Below are 18,272 nucleotides of genomic sequence, written 5' to 3'. Positions count from 1 at the left end.
GTGTTAAAATGTCTGACAAAGAATATTTTTTGTATTTCTTTGAGTATCTTACGTTTAAATCACCAATTCTAACTATTTTGGTCTCATTGTCTATCTTTTTGACTGTTTCAAACTCAGTGCTTGTCATTTCCTGTTCTTACATACAAAATAAAAAAAAATATTTTAAAAAAACTAGCGTTAATTTTATTTTTTCTATCTTGTATAAAAGATATGATTTCATAGAGTTTTTTTTACGATTTTCATGAGTTTTAGGCAACCCCTGTAAAAGTCGGGGTAGCATTTTTTTTACGATTTTCATGAGTTTTAGGCGAGTGGTTTTTTTTACTACTCGCAATTTTTCACGATTTTCATGAGTTTTTTCACGATTTTCATGAGTTTTAGGCGAGTAAGATTTTTAACGTACTCGCAATTTTTCACGATTTTCATAGAGTTTTGGCTACCCCTGTAAAAGTCGGGGTCGCTGTTCTTCACGATTTTCATGAGTTTTTTTTACGATTTTCGTACGGAATCTCTAGCCCGGTTTTTCTCGGTCTAGAGAAATTTCACGATTTTCATGAGTTTTTTTCACGATTTTCGTACGGAATCTCTATCCTCGATTTTCCTAGGGTAGCAAACATATGAGGAAATTCATGAAATTTGGTCATTTTTTCAGCAAAAATATATTTTAGATCTAACCAGGTCCCTCGGTCCCTCGGTCCCTCGGTCATTTTAACTTCTCTGAAAAAGTGTGACAACATGACATTTTGACAACAACACAGGAAATATACTTCATCGTAAATGTTTTGTTGAGATTTCTTCGTCAATGAGCGTAAATCAGACAAAAATATATTTTAGGCGGAACCTCTTTTTCACAAGCGTTTTACATGGTATATGTTGTGATGGTTCATGACTTTAAACAGTTTTGTAGCTTCTATTTCTTCACGAAGGATATCAAAAGTTTTAACGATACCGAAAGTTTCTTTGTACTTCTTCTTGACGTCAGATAGAAGGAAATCGTCAGCAGTTGGATAGTTTTTGTTCAGAAATGTCAACATGTCCATTTTATCTTCTGCTGGTTTCTCTGCTTCTTTCTTTAAGTCAGTATAGTCTTTTCGCATACGTTCTATCTCTTTGACGGAGTAGTTATATTTCTTCATTGCTGCTTTACATTTTGAACATTGTGAGTTCATTTTAGCATTATATTCTGAAACCTTACCTGCTAAAACAAGTAAGGCGTAAATGGTTTTCTTTAACTCAAAAGTTGCTGGTTTTATTTGTTCGTTCCATACCTTACCTCTTCTATCTTTATCTCTTATCTGCCATACACATTTTGCAACTAACGAAACAAAGTTGTCGTAGGTCTTAAACTCCCCAGATTTATATATGTCAATGAAATATACCATATCGCAGTCTTTGTGGTTGCAATGAAATCCAAGAAACTCATAGTTTATCTTTCGTATGAACTTCTTGGTTTCTACTGAGTCAGTTGGTTTCACTTCTATTTCATCGAATTCTGGAATAGTAAGCTTTTGTTGTTGTATTTCAGGAAGTTTAGGTAGATGGTCAATAATATCCTGCATTTCATAAAGATACTGTTCATTTGTTTCATCTTTCGCACTACAGTTTAAATCTCCTTGGAGAAGTTCTTGCTTTATCTTCTGGATTTCTGTTTCGAAAGTATATGAAGAAGGAATGAAGCTTTTCATCTCTACTAACATAGATGTTGGGTTCATGACTAACGAGTTTGGTGCTGTTGTTGCTGACATGTTCTTACAATAAAAATAAAAAAATATTTTTTTTAAAAAAAACTAAAATATATTTTTGCCTGATTTACGCTCATATACGATGAAAGTCTTGACAAAACATTGACGATGAAAGTCTTAACAAAACATATACGATGAAAGTCTTGACAAAACATATACGATGAAAGTCTATTTCCTGTGTTGTTGTCAAAATGTCATGTTGTCACACTTTTTCAGAGAAGTTAAAATGACCGAGTGACCGAGTGACCGAGTGACCTGGTTCCACCTAAAAACCATCTACCCTAAAATATATTTTTCAATACTTTTTCAGCACTTTTCCGTAGTTGTATATGAAAGACAATTCGAGATAAAAGTCATAGTACAATGGAATTATATGCTGCACACCGTTTGTTGTGAACCAGACTTGAAAGTCAGAGAAACTGTTACTAGGTGGTTCGTAGAATTTAGAAGCAAAGTCATAAAAGTCCTTACCGATACAAAGAAAACTGTTGTTGCTTGAACTGAAACTTGCATGACATATAACATTTTGAGGGTCAAACACGTTTTTATAAACTGTCAAATCTGCTGGTGGAAGTATAAATTTAAAAGGACCGTCAGGTGGTAAGGGTTCGTTCTGGTTTAGTAACCGAAGAAATTGTGCCCAAGAACGTTTGTCTACTCCCCAATATAAAAACTCTGTATCTCTTGGAGGGTTATTTTCAATCCTTTGAAATGAAACGGTGGAGTTCATCTTGTCGTATTCTAGTTTTAGATAGTATGTTCCATTTAGTAAAGAGTGGTATTTTTCTTGAAATTCCCAGTAGTATTTGTTTATTTGAGTTTGAAAGTCATTTAGAGTTTTTTCAAGACTTTCGTCTGAACGAATAGTAAAGATCTTCATTTCGTCAAATTTTTCTATTAGACCATCAGAACCTTTATACTGGCCATGAAAATATACCGCGAACATAAAAGCGTTAGTTCTATTTGAAAACAAAACTCTTCTAAATCCTATTGCCTTTGCATCTGAAGGACTTTGAAGCCAACGAATTGGATAGTCAAACCTGTAAGATCGGGATGAAATTTCTTCATCTGATATATTCCTACCAGCGTTTGTAAAGATATAGTCTAACGGTTTTGTATCTGCTACTTTTGTTCTTTGTTTTTCAACCTGAAGCATTTAATATATGTAAAAATATACTGTTTTAAAAACGTTTTAAAATGGTATGCAATGTTTTATTTCATGCAATGTTTTATTTCTGTGCCGTTTTCAAGTACGGCCCAGTACTTACGCTTGGAGAGAACATGAACTTCGGAAAATACCTTGTCTAGCTTAAAACAGCCCATTTTCTCACCGACTAAACCCATTTCAATGAGTTTGTTATAGCCTTCTTCGTTCGTCATGAGTGCATCGATGTTCTCATAGTATACCTTCACTTTGGATTTAACCTCTGAGAAAAATTTGTTGTAGTTGTCAAGGACTGCTTTTGCGAACTGAGGGTAGGACCAATGTTCGACAATAGGTTTTACTGTGGTTACTAAGCCATTTTGACCTTCGGTGAACTCGTACTTTAAAACAAAAGTGGAGAACCTTTCAACAAAGTTGTCGACCTTCTCATAGTGTTTACTCTTCATCTTTTGAGGTTTCTTAATGGAATATCCCCATGTCGAATTCATAAGCAATTTGAGTGTCATTGCAAGTTTGGGATTTGAAGCTTTCCTAATATCATACATTTGTTGTATGACTTTTCCAACTGTATAGTTCCTTCCCGGGAACTCACCGTCTTCGTTTGGAATTCCAGTTGGAATATATTGGACGAACCTCATGTACGCAGCGTTAAGGTCGACATAGTATATTTTTTCGTTTGAGTCGAACTTGTCGCATCCAATCGGCCCAGTTCGTGGAAATTCAAGTGAGTCTCTTATCTTTTGAGAAACCTCGCCTGTTATCTCATAAACATCGTCAAAGCAACCTGTTTCATATAAAACCTTCTGAGCTAACTCAGATGCTCTCCAATACAATTTGACGTCGACTGGATGTCTCAATGGAAGTTTGTTTATAGCATCTTGAAGTTCTTGCAACCTCATTGGAAGTTCTTCTGGTTCAGGTTGGTATCCGAACAATCCAACTCCTTTTGGAGCTGTGTACTTCTTCTGTGCTAGAACTTTGTCTGGAACAACTTTTGGTCTTGCTAACAATAAAAAGTTTGTTTCGTCTTTTGGTACAAAAGTTTCTGTCAGCTTGTCATCTGGAATCGGTTCCAACAAACCTTTCTCGAAAAGAATGTTAACAGCTCTGACAATGTTGCATTTACCTTTTCCGAACAATGGGTTTGTAAGACTTTCGTTCAACATGAAGTGGTTGTGGAGAAGTACAATCTTCAACCATGGCAATTTGAAGTCAATAACATAGTCGTCGTGTGAAGAACCTTTCTCAGTCGGAATGTTGACTCGGATATTCACATTTGCCAACGGTGCAATCTTTGACAATTGACTTCTAAGAATGTACCTTGTTTTCACACATGACTCAAGATACTTCATCTTCTCATCTGTAACAAGACCAGAGTTCCTGAGACATGTAAGAATACAAGGTTCATTGACAATTGTTTCAATTGAATTGTAAATTCCATACCTTGTTAAGTCAATGTCAGACTTGTTTATGAACGGGAAATACCCAGCATATTGTCTGACTGCTTGAGGGTTAGGTTGATACCATTCGAACTTCACGCTTGCAATTCCTTCAATCGCATTTAAGATGTCTGAGTCGGAGTCAAACATTTGTTCTCTCTTTGTAGTCTTGAAAGCGTCAAGAAGCATTGCAGCTGTTGTGACATTGCCATGTGAGTAGTATATATGACCATCTAAATCTGTTACGGTTAGTCTGAGATTGTGTCCTTTCTTATTTCCGTCTTGTATGGCAGCAAGTACACCCATGAAGCCTTCTTTGTTCTTTCCATCGTCAAAGTTTACTGTAAAGGTTCGACCAGATGGAATTTGACTTCGAACTTCACAATACTTTTCATATGCATATCTTGTTCTTTCCATGGGAGCATGTGCGTCTTCACCTTTTCCTTTTTTCCTCCTCAAAGGATACAATTGTTCGTTATGTTTCCAGTAGAATCTGGCAAAGCCGTCGTGTCCTTCAACCTGTGGCTCATTAACATTGAAAGCCATGTTCATAAGACGTTCTTCTTCTAACCTCTCAAGTCTGTTTGGATAGTTGGCGCGTGCTGTTTCTAGGTCCATTTCATAGCGAAGATCAGATAGTTTGTCATAGACTTTTATTGGCTTTCCCTTCCTATATTTAAACTTCTTTGAAACTTTCCAGCCATATCTTTCTAACTCTGCTTTTATTCTAGCAGATTTTCTATCCATTCTATACGGGGGCATTTTTATAAAAATAAAAAAATATACTGTTTTAAAATGGTATGCCATATAGCTTCTTGAATTTGTTAAGATATAGTCTAACGTTTTTTCCATCTGTATCTCTAGCGTTTACATAAGCATAGTCTTCCTTAGTAAAACATACTTGTAATTTTCTATAGTTTACGCCGGTATAAAAGTAGAAAGAGTCCTGTTCTTCGCTGTAGTAGTAAAACTCAAACGTATGCTTACCATAGTCTGTAATTTCAATTGCTTCATCTTCTAGTTCGTCGATGAAATCGAATACAATATCTCCAAATTTGCTTTTGTTCTTATTGTTTTCAGAACGAGTAACCCAACGCAAGTTTTCAAGTCTATTGTCGTTTCTTATATGGTTTATATGGTCTACAAAAGGTAAATTGTTAGGATTCGGTATAAAATGAGTTGCAATGACAACATGTTTAGGATAGTGTTTTCCACTCATCTTCATAATAGCATATCCTTTATTTCCCTCCCATCCGCTTAAAACTCTTTTTGTCTCTTTGTTTCTGACTTCAAATGACTCACAACAGTGAATTTCATATTTCTCATCTAACAAACAAGTTTCCCAACGGTCCTTTCCAACAAACTCAGCGTACATTTCAAATAAAATAAAAAAAATGTTTTTTTAAAAAAATGTTTTATTTTAAATGGTATGCCATTTCATATTTCTCATCTAATCTCTCATGAACTTTCTTCATCTAATTTCTCATGAACTTTCTTCATCTAATTTCTCATGAACTTCTTCATCTAATTTCTCATGAACTTTCTTCATCTAATTTCTCATGAACTTCTTCATCTAATTTCTCATGAACTTTCTTCATCTAATTTCTCATGAACTTTCTTGTCTATGTTTTCTCATGAACTTCTTCATCTATGTCTTCCCAACGGTCTTTTCCGACAGACTCAGCGTACATTTCAAATAAAAATAAAAAAATATACTGTTTTTCCTTTACTTTACATAACCACCGGCTGCCATAAGTCTTTGACGCCAACCCATACCAGCTAATGAAGGTTGACTTGGTTTAGTATTGAAACTAACCTTTGGTTTTGGTTTATCTTCAGTTTTTGGCTTCCCTTCTTCTATCTGTTTTTCGTCACTTTTCGGTTCATCTGACCTTACCTCACTTGCAGGTATGGTTGTGTCGTCAACATCTTCATAAATGTCATATGCCATCTGTTTCTGTTTTCCTTTCAACTTTTTGTGTTTGTTGTAAAGTTTAGAATATTTCGACTCTAAGTCAATGAGATGTTCTATAATGAACTGTTGGTCAGTGAAGTAAACTTTTCCATCTGTTGTCTCATAAACTCCTTCAGACTTCAATATTTTATTTGTGAGAGTCTGTTTCTTTTTTGAGATACTTGCCGTTCCATTTCTATGAAAAGTGACTTTGTAGTTAGAGTTTGTATTTCCAGACCTCACACTTTCTATTATTGAATTTTTCTCTTCATCTGTAAGTTCTTTGACAGGTTTTGACAATGGTTCTGAACTTTTTGTTTGTGGTGTCAAATCTACCGTTTCAACTTCTTCAGTCATTTCATCTCAGTAAAAAAATTTAGTTTGGTTTGTTTTCAACTGGTTGTTTAGGTTTTTTAAGTCGGTCTAAAACTTCTTGAGGTATAGGGATGACTTGACAAACACGTGGTTGTGTAACTGCTGGAAGCCGACAAAGCCATCTTGAGCCCATTTGTCTCAATGCTGTATTGTTCATTTCATCTCAGTAAAAAATTTTACATTCCCCACGTTTGAGGTGGTTGCGGTTGGTTGTTGTTTACCCACTGTTGTGCATGGTTATATCCTCTGTTAAAGAATCTTTCACCTTGGTCCATGTAGTGTCCTGCTTGGTTATAGTAGTCATTTGCTTTGTTATAGTAGTTTCCTGCTTGTCTTCCTACATTGTCCATCCATCCTTGAACTTTTCCTCTTGTTTCAGGATTTGGAATAAGATTTGCTGCATCTCGTGCTACATCCCAACCTTTCTGTACGGTTTGTATAATAGGTTGTGCTTTCTCTTTCAGTATACCTAATGTACTCAAAATCTTCCTTCCAATTCCAAATGCACCTCTGGCTATTGTTCCCACTGCGGGCAAAAATCTAGATGCGACTCCTGCTAATGCGCCAAATAAACCCATTTCTTATGGGTTAAAAATGACGAATTCAAACAAGGACCCCTATGTTTCTAAGGCAACAAAGAAAGCACTCATGGTAAAAATCTTTAGTTCAACACCAAATGCTTGGTTTATGGATATCTTGGAAAACATTCCGAGGTATAGAGAAGATGGACCTCCATACTGGTTTATATTTGTTGGTCAAAACACAAGATACTGTGAAGCCATACCATTACAGTCCAAAAATATTTTAGATGTGAAAACTGCTTTGACAATATTCGTTGACAAATACCATCCAACAAAACTGACATCTGACTGTGAACGTTCTTTCAAATCAGACGATATTAAAAACTATCTGCGTTCAAAAAATGTAAACCAATATTTCATTGTCGACCAAAACCATTCTGCTCTTGGGTGTCATTGACAGTTGTATAAAAATCTTAAGAGACTTAAACCAACCACAAGGTGGTGAGGTAGATGAAATGTCATATGACGGAAAGTATAGACACTTCTCCATGGCAAAGATGAGACAAGTTTTAAATATTTACAATAGCCGTAAACAAAAAGGTTTGGGAAACCACTCCCCCGAAGAAATGAAAAACAACCCCGACTTAGAGAAAGACTATATATTTAATAGTTTAGTCAAAAGGGATGAACAAGAAAGAATGCCAGGCTTCAAACTTAAGAAAGGTGACAAAGTAAAAATAGAAATACCTAACGCGACCCATATGAAAATACTATTGACTATGACAACAATGGGAACTCGACAGGTACTCACATTCGTGTTCGTAAAAATAGAAGAAAGTATACAAGAGAATTATTGAAGTTTTAGGCAAACATGGCAAAATGTACAGACTGCAAGCAGAAGATAAAACTACTATTGTCAACCTCGTTTCAAACTTGTTAAGGTTCAAGGTGGTATACTTTCAAAGACAGTTCCTAACAAATATAAGACAACTCCTGACGAATATGCTAAAGAAGTTGAAAATGACGACTAAGCATTTCTATACCATGCGTAAACTGTCATGTAAGGTGGCATTTAGTCTTTACTTGTCCCGGTTGTTTGCGTATACCCTGAAACGCGATGTGTATGGCTTGTATGGCTTCCTCCTACCTCAGTGTTACTCCAGTAACAATTTATAGCAAACTTAACGTCCTCTTTAACATCATATCCTTTACCTTTTGTCATTCCTGACCAATCCCAAAATCTATGACTATGCAAACCTGCTTCAGATGTACTTAAATTTATGTAGTGACTGTGCGCAGGTAAATTTGCACCTGAAATCGTTTTACTTCCACCTGTTTCCTTTGAAGAGTTTGCACAATACAAAAACCTGTCGACTATTTGAGTCCAAGTTCCGAGACCAAGTACTACTTCTGTCTGGTAGAGTTCATTGACGTGTAAATAGAACCTATAGGATATAGTGTTTGAAGTATTTCTGTCTTTAACGTTTGAAGCTCTGTTTTGTCAGCTTTTTTATCTAACTCATCGTTAACATATGTTTTTGTCAGCTTTTTTATCTAACTCATCGTTAACATATGTTTTGTCAGCTTTTTATCATATAAATCTTGAGCAGTGAATTTAACTTTGTTTTTCATCCTCCATGACATAGACATTTCTCTACGTGTCTATTCATTTCGTCGTCGTTAATGTCATCCTCGATGTTAAACCTTGTGGAAAGTTAGGAGGTTTCCAATATAATACATCCCCACCAGTTCCATCAACCGTTCCTTCAATATTTTCTATACCAACAGTTGCGAAGAAATCGTGTGTATGTCCAACGTCACTTTTCCTGTTTAAGGTTTCTTGTAAGTTTGTAATATTTGCAATGGTATGTGTATGAGTCTTTTTTAGAATATTCTTTGTCAGCTCTTGTCACTTCACTTGACATTTTATTGTCAACATATGTTTTGTCAGCTTTGTCATCTAACTTTTCTTGAAGTTCATCTACGTCATAGATGTTATGTGTATGATGTTGTTTGTGGGTATGTTCTATCTGTCCATGCGAGAATATAGTTCTTGTTGCATCTACATACTCTTTGTCAGCTTGTTGTCAATATCTGCCTTCAAAAGAAGTTCATCTATAGGTTTCTCGTTTAAAGTTCTTTTTGTTGGATTTATACAAACAGTATGGTTCTTACTGTCTTGAAACAGAAACTCGTCTGTCATTGGGTTTATCGTCAGTTTTAAGTTTCCTTCTTTCAATGACTCAGATATCTTAGAATAGTTTGAAAAGTTTGTTGTGTTCTTATTTAGAGCTTGCAAAATGAGTTGTCGGTTGTGTTGTATTTCTCTCATAGACGCTGTTTCTTTCGACATTTTTATTCTAGATAAAAAATGCTTTCAATAGAAAAAGAAAATTCAAGAGTTGCTACAACTAAACCATTAGATGAACTTTTTACGAATGTCGGTCAAAAGTTTGAGACAGAGACCGTAAAGCATGAAGGCTATCGTTTTGACTACCCACTAAGATGGCTAAGAGACCCATCCGTCACAAAAGCTATTGGCTTTCGTAGAATGAAGTTCATTTCAGAAGCCATACATGGTTTCCCATTTACGGTCGCTTTTGAAATTCGATACTATAACAAAGAAAAACGTACGTATGAGAAATTTGAACAGGGAAAACTTTTACAAGTGAATTTGCTTGTAAACTTAGAAACAACTCTTCAAGCTTTTCAAGAAAAAATAAACGATATCTATCTCGAATATGCAAACCAGTTTAACATTGACGAAGGAGAGTACCATCTCGATATTGTTTATGACAGGAAAAATGCAACTGTTAAAATCGATAGAATAGAAGACCTTGGAGAAAACGTTTATATTTCTACAAAATATAACAACTTGGCATGGTATAGATTTTTGAGGATGTTAAATCAGCCTGCAGAATATCCAGTACACCCGAACTTTTATGAAGTCGAAAACCCTAATGGAACATATGAAAATGTTTTCGACTCAGATGCTATTATAGTTCATGCTTCATTTTCTGGTGCACAAAACTCTTTTTTATGCTTGGCAAATGACTTTTACGAAAAACCTACAAAGCTATATGAACCACCGAGTGGAAGTATTTCAGACTTTCAAGTATGGTTTACAACAGATGGAAGAAAGAGAATAGTTCCATTATACACGCGTTTTACTTAGAACTTAGTTTCATATACAACTACTATCGAACGGTAAAAATATAATTTTAATACGGTTGAGGTGTTGGATTTGGTTGCCAACTAGACTGTGGTGCAGGTTCAGGCTGTTGTATAACAGGAGCTTGTTCTTCTGGTTCAGGGTCTTTAGGTATAATACCAACGAACTGACCTACTCTTTTACCAATATTTTTGATACCGTTCCATACTCCTCTTCCGACAGATTTTATTCCATTCCATATACCTCTTCCAACATTTCGAAAGAAGTTTCCAATACTACTGAAGAAACCCATTTTACTATATGTAAAAATCTAATGTCCGCCTAGTCTCTTACGTTTCCTTCTGAGTTCCATAGCATTTTTTAACTGGAGCTCATACATTCTATTTCTCCTCTGGTAGAAAACATATTCCGGGTCAACTCCTGTGTTCGCGTCATCTGCATAGAGTTGTTTATATCCCACTTCAGGGTTTGTATAAAACTCTTTCCATCTCATATTTGCATACCATGGTGGTAAGCCTAACGCAGCGTCATTTGACATGGCAGTTTGCATTTGTACATCTGTTGGCACTTGACCATAGTTTGCCATTGCAGTTTGTATTCTAACTTCATTTGGAATATTCTCTGGGTTTGGTTGTCCAGGTTGCTGTGCATTCGCTAAGTTCTGTGCGTCCATTTTAATATTAGATAAAAATATCTCTTACGAGTACATATGCTGAACATTTGCTGGCATTGGTTCATCTTCATATTCTCTATATCTTTCTGCCACGTCAAATAAGTAAATGACACAATGGAAAAAACCTAAAACAAGTAGTCCTATTTCAAACCACATTTACTTACCAATAAAATTTCTTTGTTGTGACACTTTTTCCGGTTTATAGGACCTCTCTCATATTCTATCTTATCGTATCTAAACTCATAGTCAAGACTTTGTAAAGACTTCTTCGTCAATGTTTTGTAAAGACTTTGTAAAGACTTCTTCGTCAATGTTTTGTAAAGACTTTCTCATGAACTTTCTTGTAAATGTTTTGTAAAGACTTTGTCAAGTTCTTCATCGTCAAGACTTTGTAAAGACTTCTTCGTCAATGTTTTGTAAAGACTTTGTAAAGACTTCTTCGTCAATGTTTTGTAAAGACTTCTTCGTCAATGTTTTGTAAAGACTTTGTAAAGACTTCTTCGTCAATGTTTTGTAAAGACTTCTTCGTCAATGTTTTGTAAAGACTTTGTCATGAACTTTCTTGTCTATGTTTTGTAAAGACTTCTTCGTCAATGTTTTGTAAAGACTTTGTCATGAACTTTCTTGTCTATGTTTTGTAAAGACTTCTTCGTCAATGTTTTGTAAAGACTTTGTCATGAACTTTCTTGTAAATGTTTTGTAAAGACTTTGTCATGAACTTTCTTCGTCAATGTTTTGTAAAGACTTTGTAAAGACTTCTTCGTCAATGTTTTGTAAAGACTTCTTCGTCAATGTTTTGTAAAGACTTTGTCATGAACTTTCTTGTAAATGTTTTGTAAAGACTTTGTCATGAACTTTCTTCGTCAATGTTTTGTAAAGACTTTGTAAAGACTTCTTCGTCAATGTTTTGTAAAGACTTTGTCATGAACTTTCTTCGTCAATGTTTTGTAAAGACTTTGTAAAGACTTCTTCGTCAATGTTTTGTAAAGACTTCTTCGTCAATGTTTTGTAAAGACTTTGTCATGAACTTTCTTGTCTATGTTTTGTAAAGACTTCTTCGTCAATGTTTTGTAAAGACTTTGTCATGAACTTTCTTGTCAATGTTTTGTAAAGACTTCTTCATCGTAAAGACTTTGTCATGAACTTTCTTGTCAATGTTTTGTAAAGACTTTGTCATGAACTTTCTTGTCAATGTTTTGTAAAGACTTTGTCATGAACTTTCATCGTAAATGTTTTGTAAAGACTTTGTCATGAACTTTCATCGTAAATGTTTTGTAAAGACTTTGTCATGAACTTTCATCGTAAATGTTTTGTAAAGACTTTGTCATGAACTTTCTTGTAAATGTTTTGTAAAGACTTTGTCATGAACTTTCTTGTAAATGTTTTGTAAAGACTTTGTCATGAACTTTCTTGTCAATGTTTTGTAAAGACTTTGTCATGAACTTTCTTGTCTATGTTTTGTCAAGTTCTTCATCGTAAAGACTTTGTCAAGTTCTTCATCGTAAAGACTTTGTCAAGTTCTTCATCGTAAAGACTTTGTCAAGTTCTTCATCGTAAAGACTTTGTCAAGTTCTTCATCGTAAAGACTTTGTCAAGTTCTTCATCGTAAAGACTTTGTCAAGTTCTTCATCGTAAAGACTTTGTCAAGACTTCCTGGACTGTTGTCAAAATGTCATGTTGTCACACTTTTTCAGAGAAGTTCATTTGACCGAGTGACCGAGTGACCTGGTGACGATAGACCCTTACTTGTCCGGACATAGTTCTACTATTTTGAGTCCTCTACCAAAAAGTCAACAGCAACGACTTTCAAAAAATTTTAGGGGCTAGAAGGCACGAAGTGCCTGGAAGACCCCACACCCCCAAAAAACCTCATTTTATACTTCATTGCATACTAAACATCTTCAAGGGGGTAGAGGGGCGCAGCCCTGGAACCCCCAATACCTTTTTTTTTTTTTTTTTTTTTAAACATCACAATAAGATACAATTCTTAGTAAGTTTTTGTCTTTCTGGCAAAATTCAAAGCTCACTAAATTTATAAATCTGACTAAATTTAAAAAAAGGAATTTTAATAATAATAATTATACATGGCACGATGGGCGCTACTTTTTTGGCGCCAGCGGCGCCGCCCGCGCCTCCGGTGGCTCCCACTGGTGGGGAGGAGACGATAGAAAAAGATATAAATTTTACTAAAAAAATTGAATTTTGGAAATTCTTTTGATTTTTTTGAATGATTTACGAAGAGATTGAACACATTTTGTACTATGAAATATCGTTATTAATAAATTTACTTCTTAAACATCTATTAAAATCGCAATTTTGAATATTTTTATGATTTTTTTTGACCCGATCACTTGCGCCCGCGCCACTGGGAGGGGTGCTTGTAAAGTATTCAAAAATCAATGTAAACATTTCAATTTTTGCTCCCACCTCCCATTGGGAGGGGGGCATATATCTTGTAGCGTTCAAGTTCAAGTGATGAAAGTGCATAAGAAAGCTCCTTAATCATACCGATAGAAACAGCATTAGGGGCGCCAAATGGCGCTCGGTGATGTTTCCCATAAAAGCTTAATTTCAGGTATCCATAATCATAACCTGTCAGACGCAATAATTCATTAGCACACAATCATCGTTTCTCAATCAAGAAACGAAACGCACGATTGATTATGCTGGCCATTAAATTTTCATATCAAATAATTTACTACTTCAAGAAAAATTAAAGACTATCATCAACCAAAGCTTAAAATTCTCAGTGTTTACAACTCTCATACTTCGAATATGCATATTTCCAAAATAGCATGAAAATTTTTTTCATTTGAGCTCATTTTCTTTTGTTCTATTAACTAATACATGCAGTACAAGCTTGTTATACGTATACTTAATAAGTAAGGTCTTAAGGGAAATAATAAAAAACAATTTTGCTATTAATTATATTAAACAATATTTATTTGTAATTTCGTGATAATTATATTTCTTATTACAAAGTAAAGGTATTTGATATAATGTTTGCCTTACAAAAATGTTTCCTTTGTCTTGCCACCATAGGTATTCTATTTTGTCACTTTTTGCGCCCGCCGTGCCATGTATAATAATAATCGATGCTGGGAAAACAAAACATAACAAAAAATTCTGACGGGGATTCAATTTTTGGGGTTGATTTTTTCTAGTCAGAATTTTTAAATTTAAAGTTTTTCGAATGTTGTTTTTCCTATTTGTATCATACCATTGGGACTGCAAGAGTCAAAGTAAAAATGTGGATTTACCTGCTGGCCGGTATCTAATCACTATCCAAGGCGCAAGTGGTGGTCGAGCTTGCTTTTCTAATAAACCTGCCGGATATGGCGGAAATGGCACTTGGATTCGAGGTAATATTGATGTTAAAGGTGGCATGACAGTGACTTTCAATGTTGGCGAGAGTAAAGGAGCAAGTTGCAATAGTCGCTCAACAGGCGGATGGCCTGATGGCGGCAACGGTGGTAAGGATACAGGCTGGTGGGGAGCAGGACACGATAACTCCGGAAGTGGAGGTGGTTCTACTGAAGTTAAAGTTGCAAATACTGATATTACTATCATGCTTGCGGGCGGCGGTTCAGGAGGCTGTGGCAAACATAAAGGAGGTGCTGCAGGCGGGGTTGGGTATCATATTGGTTGGATTAGTGATACAACTCAAGTTCAAATTCCAAGAAGCGGCTCTCTGAGAAAAGGAGGTCAGGGAGTAGATTCAACGTATACGCCTGGAGCTGGTGGAGGTGGTGGATGGCGTGGAGGTCGAGGAGGTGATTGGGCTGACACAAATGATTGGAAAGCTTGTGGCTATGGCGGTTCTTCTTACATTAACTACACCATGGTTACAGATGCTGGCCTTAATGATGGTACAGGAACAGAATACACTGGAGATGGATGTTTTTCTGTTGAAACCGTTTTTAATTGTATTTCAAATTGTTACTCTTGCTCTAGCGGTTCTACCTGTGATCAATGCAACTCAGGAACAAAGATGTACAACGGAAGATGCTACGGACCATGCGATCAAACTCCAGATGCGACATATGATACAGGTCGCGGTACTTGCGAGCGGTGCGACAGCAGTTGTAAGACATGTAATGGAGCTGGTAACACACGATGCACGTCATGCCCTAATGGAAAAGTTTTGTGGAAAAATAGTTGCGTTCTACCGAGAACTTCGGAACCAACTCCTTTTATAACACCTCTTACTACACCTATTACTACACCTATTCCAACACCATATGAAACTGCATCCAAAACTATGATGCATACACCAATTGAAACTCCGGGCAAAACTCCATTTGTTACATCAGAGATGACACCAGTTGAAACACCACAGCCTACAAAAATTAACAAGTTTGTAACTAATGGCCTTTTTAGAATTGCGAAACGAAGATAGTTATTCTAGAATAGAAGAATAAAAAATTGTTTGATATTGATTTTTTGCTAATGCATATAAAATACATACAGATGTTTAATGATATTCCAATATTATGCACGTTAGAAAAGGGGGGAACTTCGTCGACAATAAAGGTATCGACCAAAATTATTCCCATTATGCTTGACATATGAAGTATAGTAATACTGTTTATGGACTCATAGAATGGCTTTCGTTTAATTTCGAGATATATTATGATCTTCTAAAATATCCATATTTTACATGATAACGCATATGTTTTATCGTATTATGAAAATTAAACGAAAAATATGGCTCAAGATGAGCAAAATTCGATGCCAAAAAAGTAAATTGTTTATTGATTATAGTGCTTTCATGTATTTTTTTGAAGTAACACTTTATTCGTTTTTATTTCTACATCTAAAAAAAAAAAAAAAAAAAAAAAAAAAAAAAAAAAAAGGTAGTGGGGCTCCCAGGCACTTCGTGCCTTCTAGCCCTGAGGATGAATGAGTATAAATGAAATCTCAACAAAATATTTACGAAGAAATCTCAACAAAGTCTTTACGATGAAGTCTTGACAAAGTCTTTACGAAGAAATCTCAACAAAGTCTTTACGAAGAAGTCTCAACAAAGTCTTTACGAAGAAGTCTTAACAAAACATAGACAAGAAAGTTCATGAGTGTAAATGACCCAAAAATATATTTTAGGGTAGAAGGGTATATCTACCCCGTTTTCTACCCTCTTTTCTACCCTCTTGAATTTTCATGAAATTTACACCAAAAATATACTACTAGGGTCATTTACGAAGAAATCTCAACAAAGTCTTTACGATGAAGTCTTGACAAAGTCTTTACGAAGAAATCTCAACAAAGTCTTTACGAAGAAGTCTCAACAAAGTCTTTACGAAGAAGTCTTAACAAAACATAGACAAGAAAGTTCATGAGTGTAAATGACCCAAAAATATATTTTAGGGTAGAAGGGTATATCTACCCCGTTTTCTACCCTCTTTTCTACCCTCTTGAATTTTCATGAAATTTACACCAAAAATATACTACTAGGGTCATTTACGAAGAAATCTCAACAAAGTCTTTACGATGAAGTCTTGACAAAGTCTTTACGAAGAAATCTCAACAAAGTCTTTACGAAGAAGTCTCAACAAAGTCTTTACGAAGAAGTCTTAACAAAACATAGACAAGAAAGTTCATGAGTGTAAATGACCCAAAAATATATTTTAGGGTAGAAGGGTATATCTACCCCGTTTTCTACCCTCTTTTCTACCCTCTTGAATTTTCATGAAATTTACACCAAAAATATACTACTAGGGTCATTTACGAAGAAATCTCAACAAAGTCTTTACGATGAAGTCTTGACAAAGTCTTTACGAAGAAATCTCAACAAAGTCTTTACGAAGAAGTCTCAACAAAGTCTTTACGAAGAAGTCTTAACAAAGTCTTTACGAAGAAGTCTCAACAAAGTCTTTACGAAGAAGTCTCAACAAAGTCTTTACGAAGAAGTCTTAACAAAGTCTTTACGAAGAAGTCTTGACAAAGTCTTTACGAAGAAATTCATGAAAATTCAAGAGGGTAGAAATGAGGGTAGAAAACGGGGTAGATATACCCTTCTACCCTAAAATATATTTTTGGGTCATTTACACTCATTTACGAAGAAATCTCAACAAAGTCTTTACGAAGAAGTCACAATAAAACATCTGTCAAAAACCGCTTTTTAACTTCACTTAAAATGCCACGTAAGCTACGTAAGAATATACGTAAGAGGAAGGGAGCATTGAAACATCCAAAAGTAAAACTGACACCACAACAACAGTTGCAACAACAAATGCTGAATGACCCCACTATGTTGCAACAAATGTCAAGCAATCCTATGCTTTTAAACCGAGTTGTTGGTGCACAGAGTGGAGGTTTAAGAGCGGCACTTTTAGCGAAAATGGCAGGCTATGGTGGAGCTGCAGACGGAACAGCATATAACCCTCAAAGTCAAATGAATTTGAGTTCACTCAAAAATCAAATAACAGATGTCAAAAAGTCAAACATAGACATACAGAAGCAAATAAGTGAAAACGAAAAGAAACTAGAATATGACAGACACACAAAGAAACTCAATGAGTTAAACGTAGAGAAAAAGAAGAAAGAAGAACAACTGAAAGAACTAAGTACAGAGGAATATGCGAAAAAAGTGTCAGAAAAAGCAGCAGAAGTAGCAAAAATGGAACAAGATGTTGTAAATTTGAAAAACCATACTACTCGATATAAAGTACTGAAAGATGAAGAAATAAAACAAAAAGCCCTGAAGACATATATGGATAGCGATGAGTATAAAAAAGAAGTTGAAGCAAATGTAAAGGCAGAAAAACTTTTACAGTTGCAAAACCAAACCGTACAGTATGAAAACTTAGCACAAGAAAGTAAAAATAACGACGCAGCCATGCAAAAGGCAATGAAAAGCGCAGAATATATAAAAGCTAACAATGACTGGTTAGATGCCCAAGCCAACGCTAAAGCAGCCCAGCTTATAGGGTCAATAAGGACAAAAATACAAGCGGATGAAGACAGTTCAAATGAAGCTTTAACAAATGCTGACTTTAAGAACGCCTTCGAAGCTCTTCATAGTAAGGTGAAACAAGTGAACGACTTCTCATCTGGAAAGAAACTGAAGTCTGAAGGTTTCGACAAAGAGTTAAAAGAAGTAGCACAAAATATGACGAAAATAACAGATGCAGCAACGAGACAGGCAGTTCAAAGTGCCTATGACGCCGTTAGAGCAACTGTTGTGAAAAGTCAAGAAAAAGAGTTACAACAGACCAAAACAGACCTAGTA

At 35.4% G+C, this 18,272-nt stretch overlaps 11 protein-coding genes and 1 pseudogene across 12 annotated transcripts, besides 2 other annotated features; 4 read left to right on the top strand and 8 right to left on the bottom strand.

Annotated features, from left to right (window-relative positions):
- Positions 1-13,004: part of a mobile genetic element that runs on past the window's edge.
- Positions 849-1,169, bottom strand: TVAGG3_0907220 (organellar and viral DNA polymerase type B; the record flags this gene model as incomplete). Its single annotated transcript, XM_051251615.1, has 1 exon — positions 849-1,169. One exon carries the CDS (start codon positions 1,167-1,169, stop codon positions 849-851), a length of 321 nt encoding a protein of 106 aa, XP_051077189.1.
- On the bottom strand, positions 1,292-1,745 carry TVAGG3_0907210 (organellar and viral DNA polymerase type B; the record flags this gene model as incomplete). Its single annotated transcript, XM_051251614.1, has 1 exon — positions 1,292-1,745. A coding segment is annotated over one exon (454 nt), but the record flags the coding sequence as incomplete, so codon positions are not given.
- TVAGG3_0907200 (uncharacterized protein) lies at positions 2,296-2,898 on the bottom strand (the record flags this gene model as incomplete). Its single annotated transcript, XM_051251613.1, has 1 exon — positions 2,296-2,898. A coding segment is annotated over one exon (603 nt), but the record flags the coding sequence as incomplete, so codon positions are not given.
- Positions 2,955-3,452, bottom strand: TVAGG3_0907190 (DNA/RNA polymerases family; the record flags this gene model as incomplete). The annotated part of the gene is made up of 1 exon (XM_051251612.1): positions 2,955-3,452. One exon carries the CDS (start codon positions 3,450-3,452, stop codon positions 2,955-2,957), a length of 498 nt encoding a protein of 165 aa, XP_051077186.1.
- TVAGG3_0907180 (phage tail repeat-like family) lies at positions 6,073-6,657 on the bottom strand (the record flags this gene model as incomplete). Its single annotated transcript, XM_051251611.1, has 1 exon — positions 6,073-6,657. The coding sequence occupies one exon, from the start codon at positions 6,655-6,657 to the stop codon at positions 6,073-6,075; it is 585 nt and encodes a 194-aa protein (XP_051077185.1).
- TVAGG3_0907170 (uncharacterized protein) lies at positions 6,677-6,832 on the bottom strand (the record flags this gene model as incomplete). The annotated part of the gene is made up of 1 exon (XM_051251610.1): positions 6,677-6,832. The coding sequence occupies one exon, from the start codon at positions 6,830-6,832 to the stop codon at positions 6,677-6,679; it is 156 nt and encodes a 51-aa protein (XP_051077184.1).
- On the top strand, positions 7,270-8,120 carry TVAGG3_0907160 (annotated as a pseudogene). Its single transcript has one exon. A coding segment is annotated over exon 1 (851 nt).
- Positions 9,568-10,356, top strand: TVAGG3_0907150 (uncharacterized protein; the record flags this gene model as incomplete). Its single annotated transcript, XM_051251609.1, has 1 exon — positions 9,568-10,356. A coding segment is annotated over one exon (789 nt), but the record flags the coding sequence as incomplete, so codon positions are not given.
- On the bottom strand, positions 10,418-10,660 carry TVAGG3_0907140 (serine threonine-protein phosphatase family; the record flags this gene model as incomplete). Its single annotated transcript, XM_051251608.1, has 1 exon — positions 10,418-10,660. The coding sequence occupies one exon, from the start codon at positions 10,658-10,660 to the stop codon at positions 10,418-10,420; it is 243 nt and encodes an 80-aa protein (XP_051077182.1).
- On the bottom strand, positions 10,679-11,041 carry TVAGG3_0907130 (uncharacterized protein; the record flags this gene model as incomplete). Its single annotated transcript, XM_051251607.1, has 1 exon — positions 10,679-11,041. One exon carries the CDS (start codon positions 11,039-11,041, stop codon positions 10,679-10,681), a length of 363 nt encoding a protein of 120 aa, XP_051077181.1.
- Positions 13,005-14,225: 1,221 nt separating the features above from the next.
- Positions 14,226-15,484, top strand: TVAGG3_0907110 (serine-type endopeptidase protein; the record flags this gene model as incomplete). The annotated part of the gene is made up of 1 exon (XM_001297375.1): positions 14,235-14,940. A coding segment is annotated over one exon (706 nt), but the record flags the coding sequence as incomplete, so codon positions are not given.
- Positions 15,485-15,866: 382 nt separating this feature from the next.
- Positions 15,867-18,272: part of a mobile genetic element that runs on past the window's edge.
- On the top strand, positions 17,178-17,859 carry TVAGG3_0907100 (protein of unknown function, DUF4106 family; the record flags this gene model as incomplete). The annotated part of the gene is made up of 1 exon (XM_051251606.1): positions 17,178-17,859. A coding segment is annotated over one exon (682 nt), but the record flags the coding sequence as incomplete, so codon positions are not given.

The sequence above is a fragment of the Trichomonas vaginalis genome, chromosome I (genome assembly GCF_026262505.1).
Source record: "Trichomonas vaginalis G3 chromosome I, whole genome shotgun sequence".
Classification (NCBI taxonomy): domain Eukaryota; phylum Parabasalia; order Trichomonadida; family Trichomonadidae; genus Trichomonas; species Trichomonas vaginalis.
This window is presented reverse-complemented; position numbering and strand designations above follow the sequence as displayed.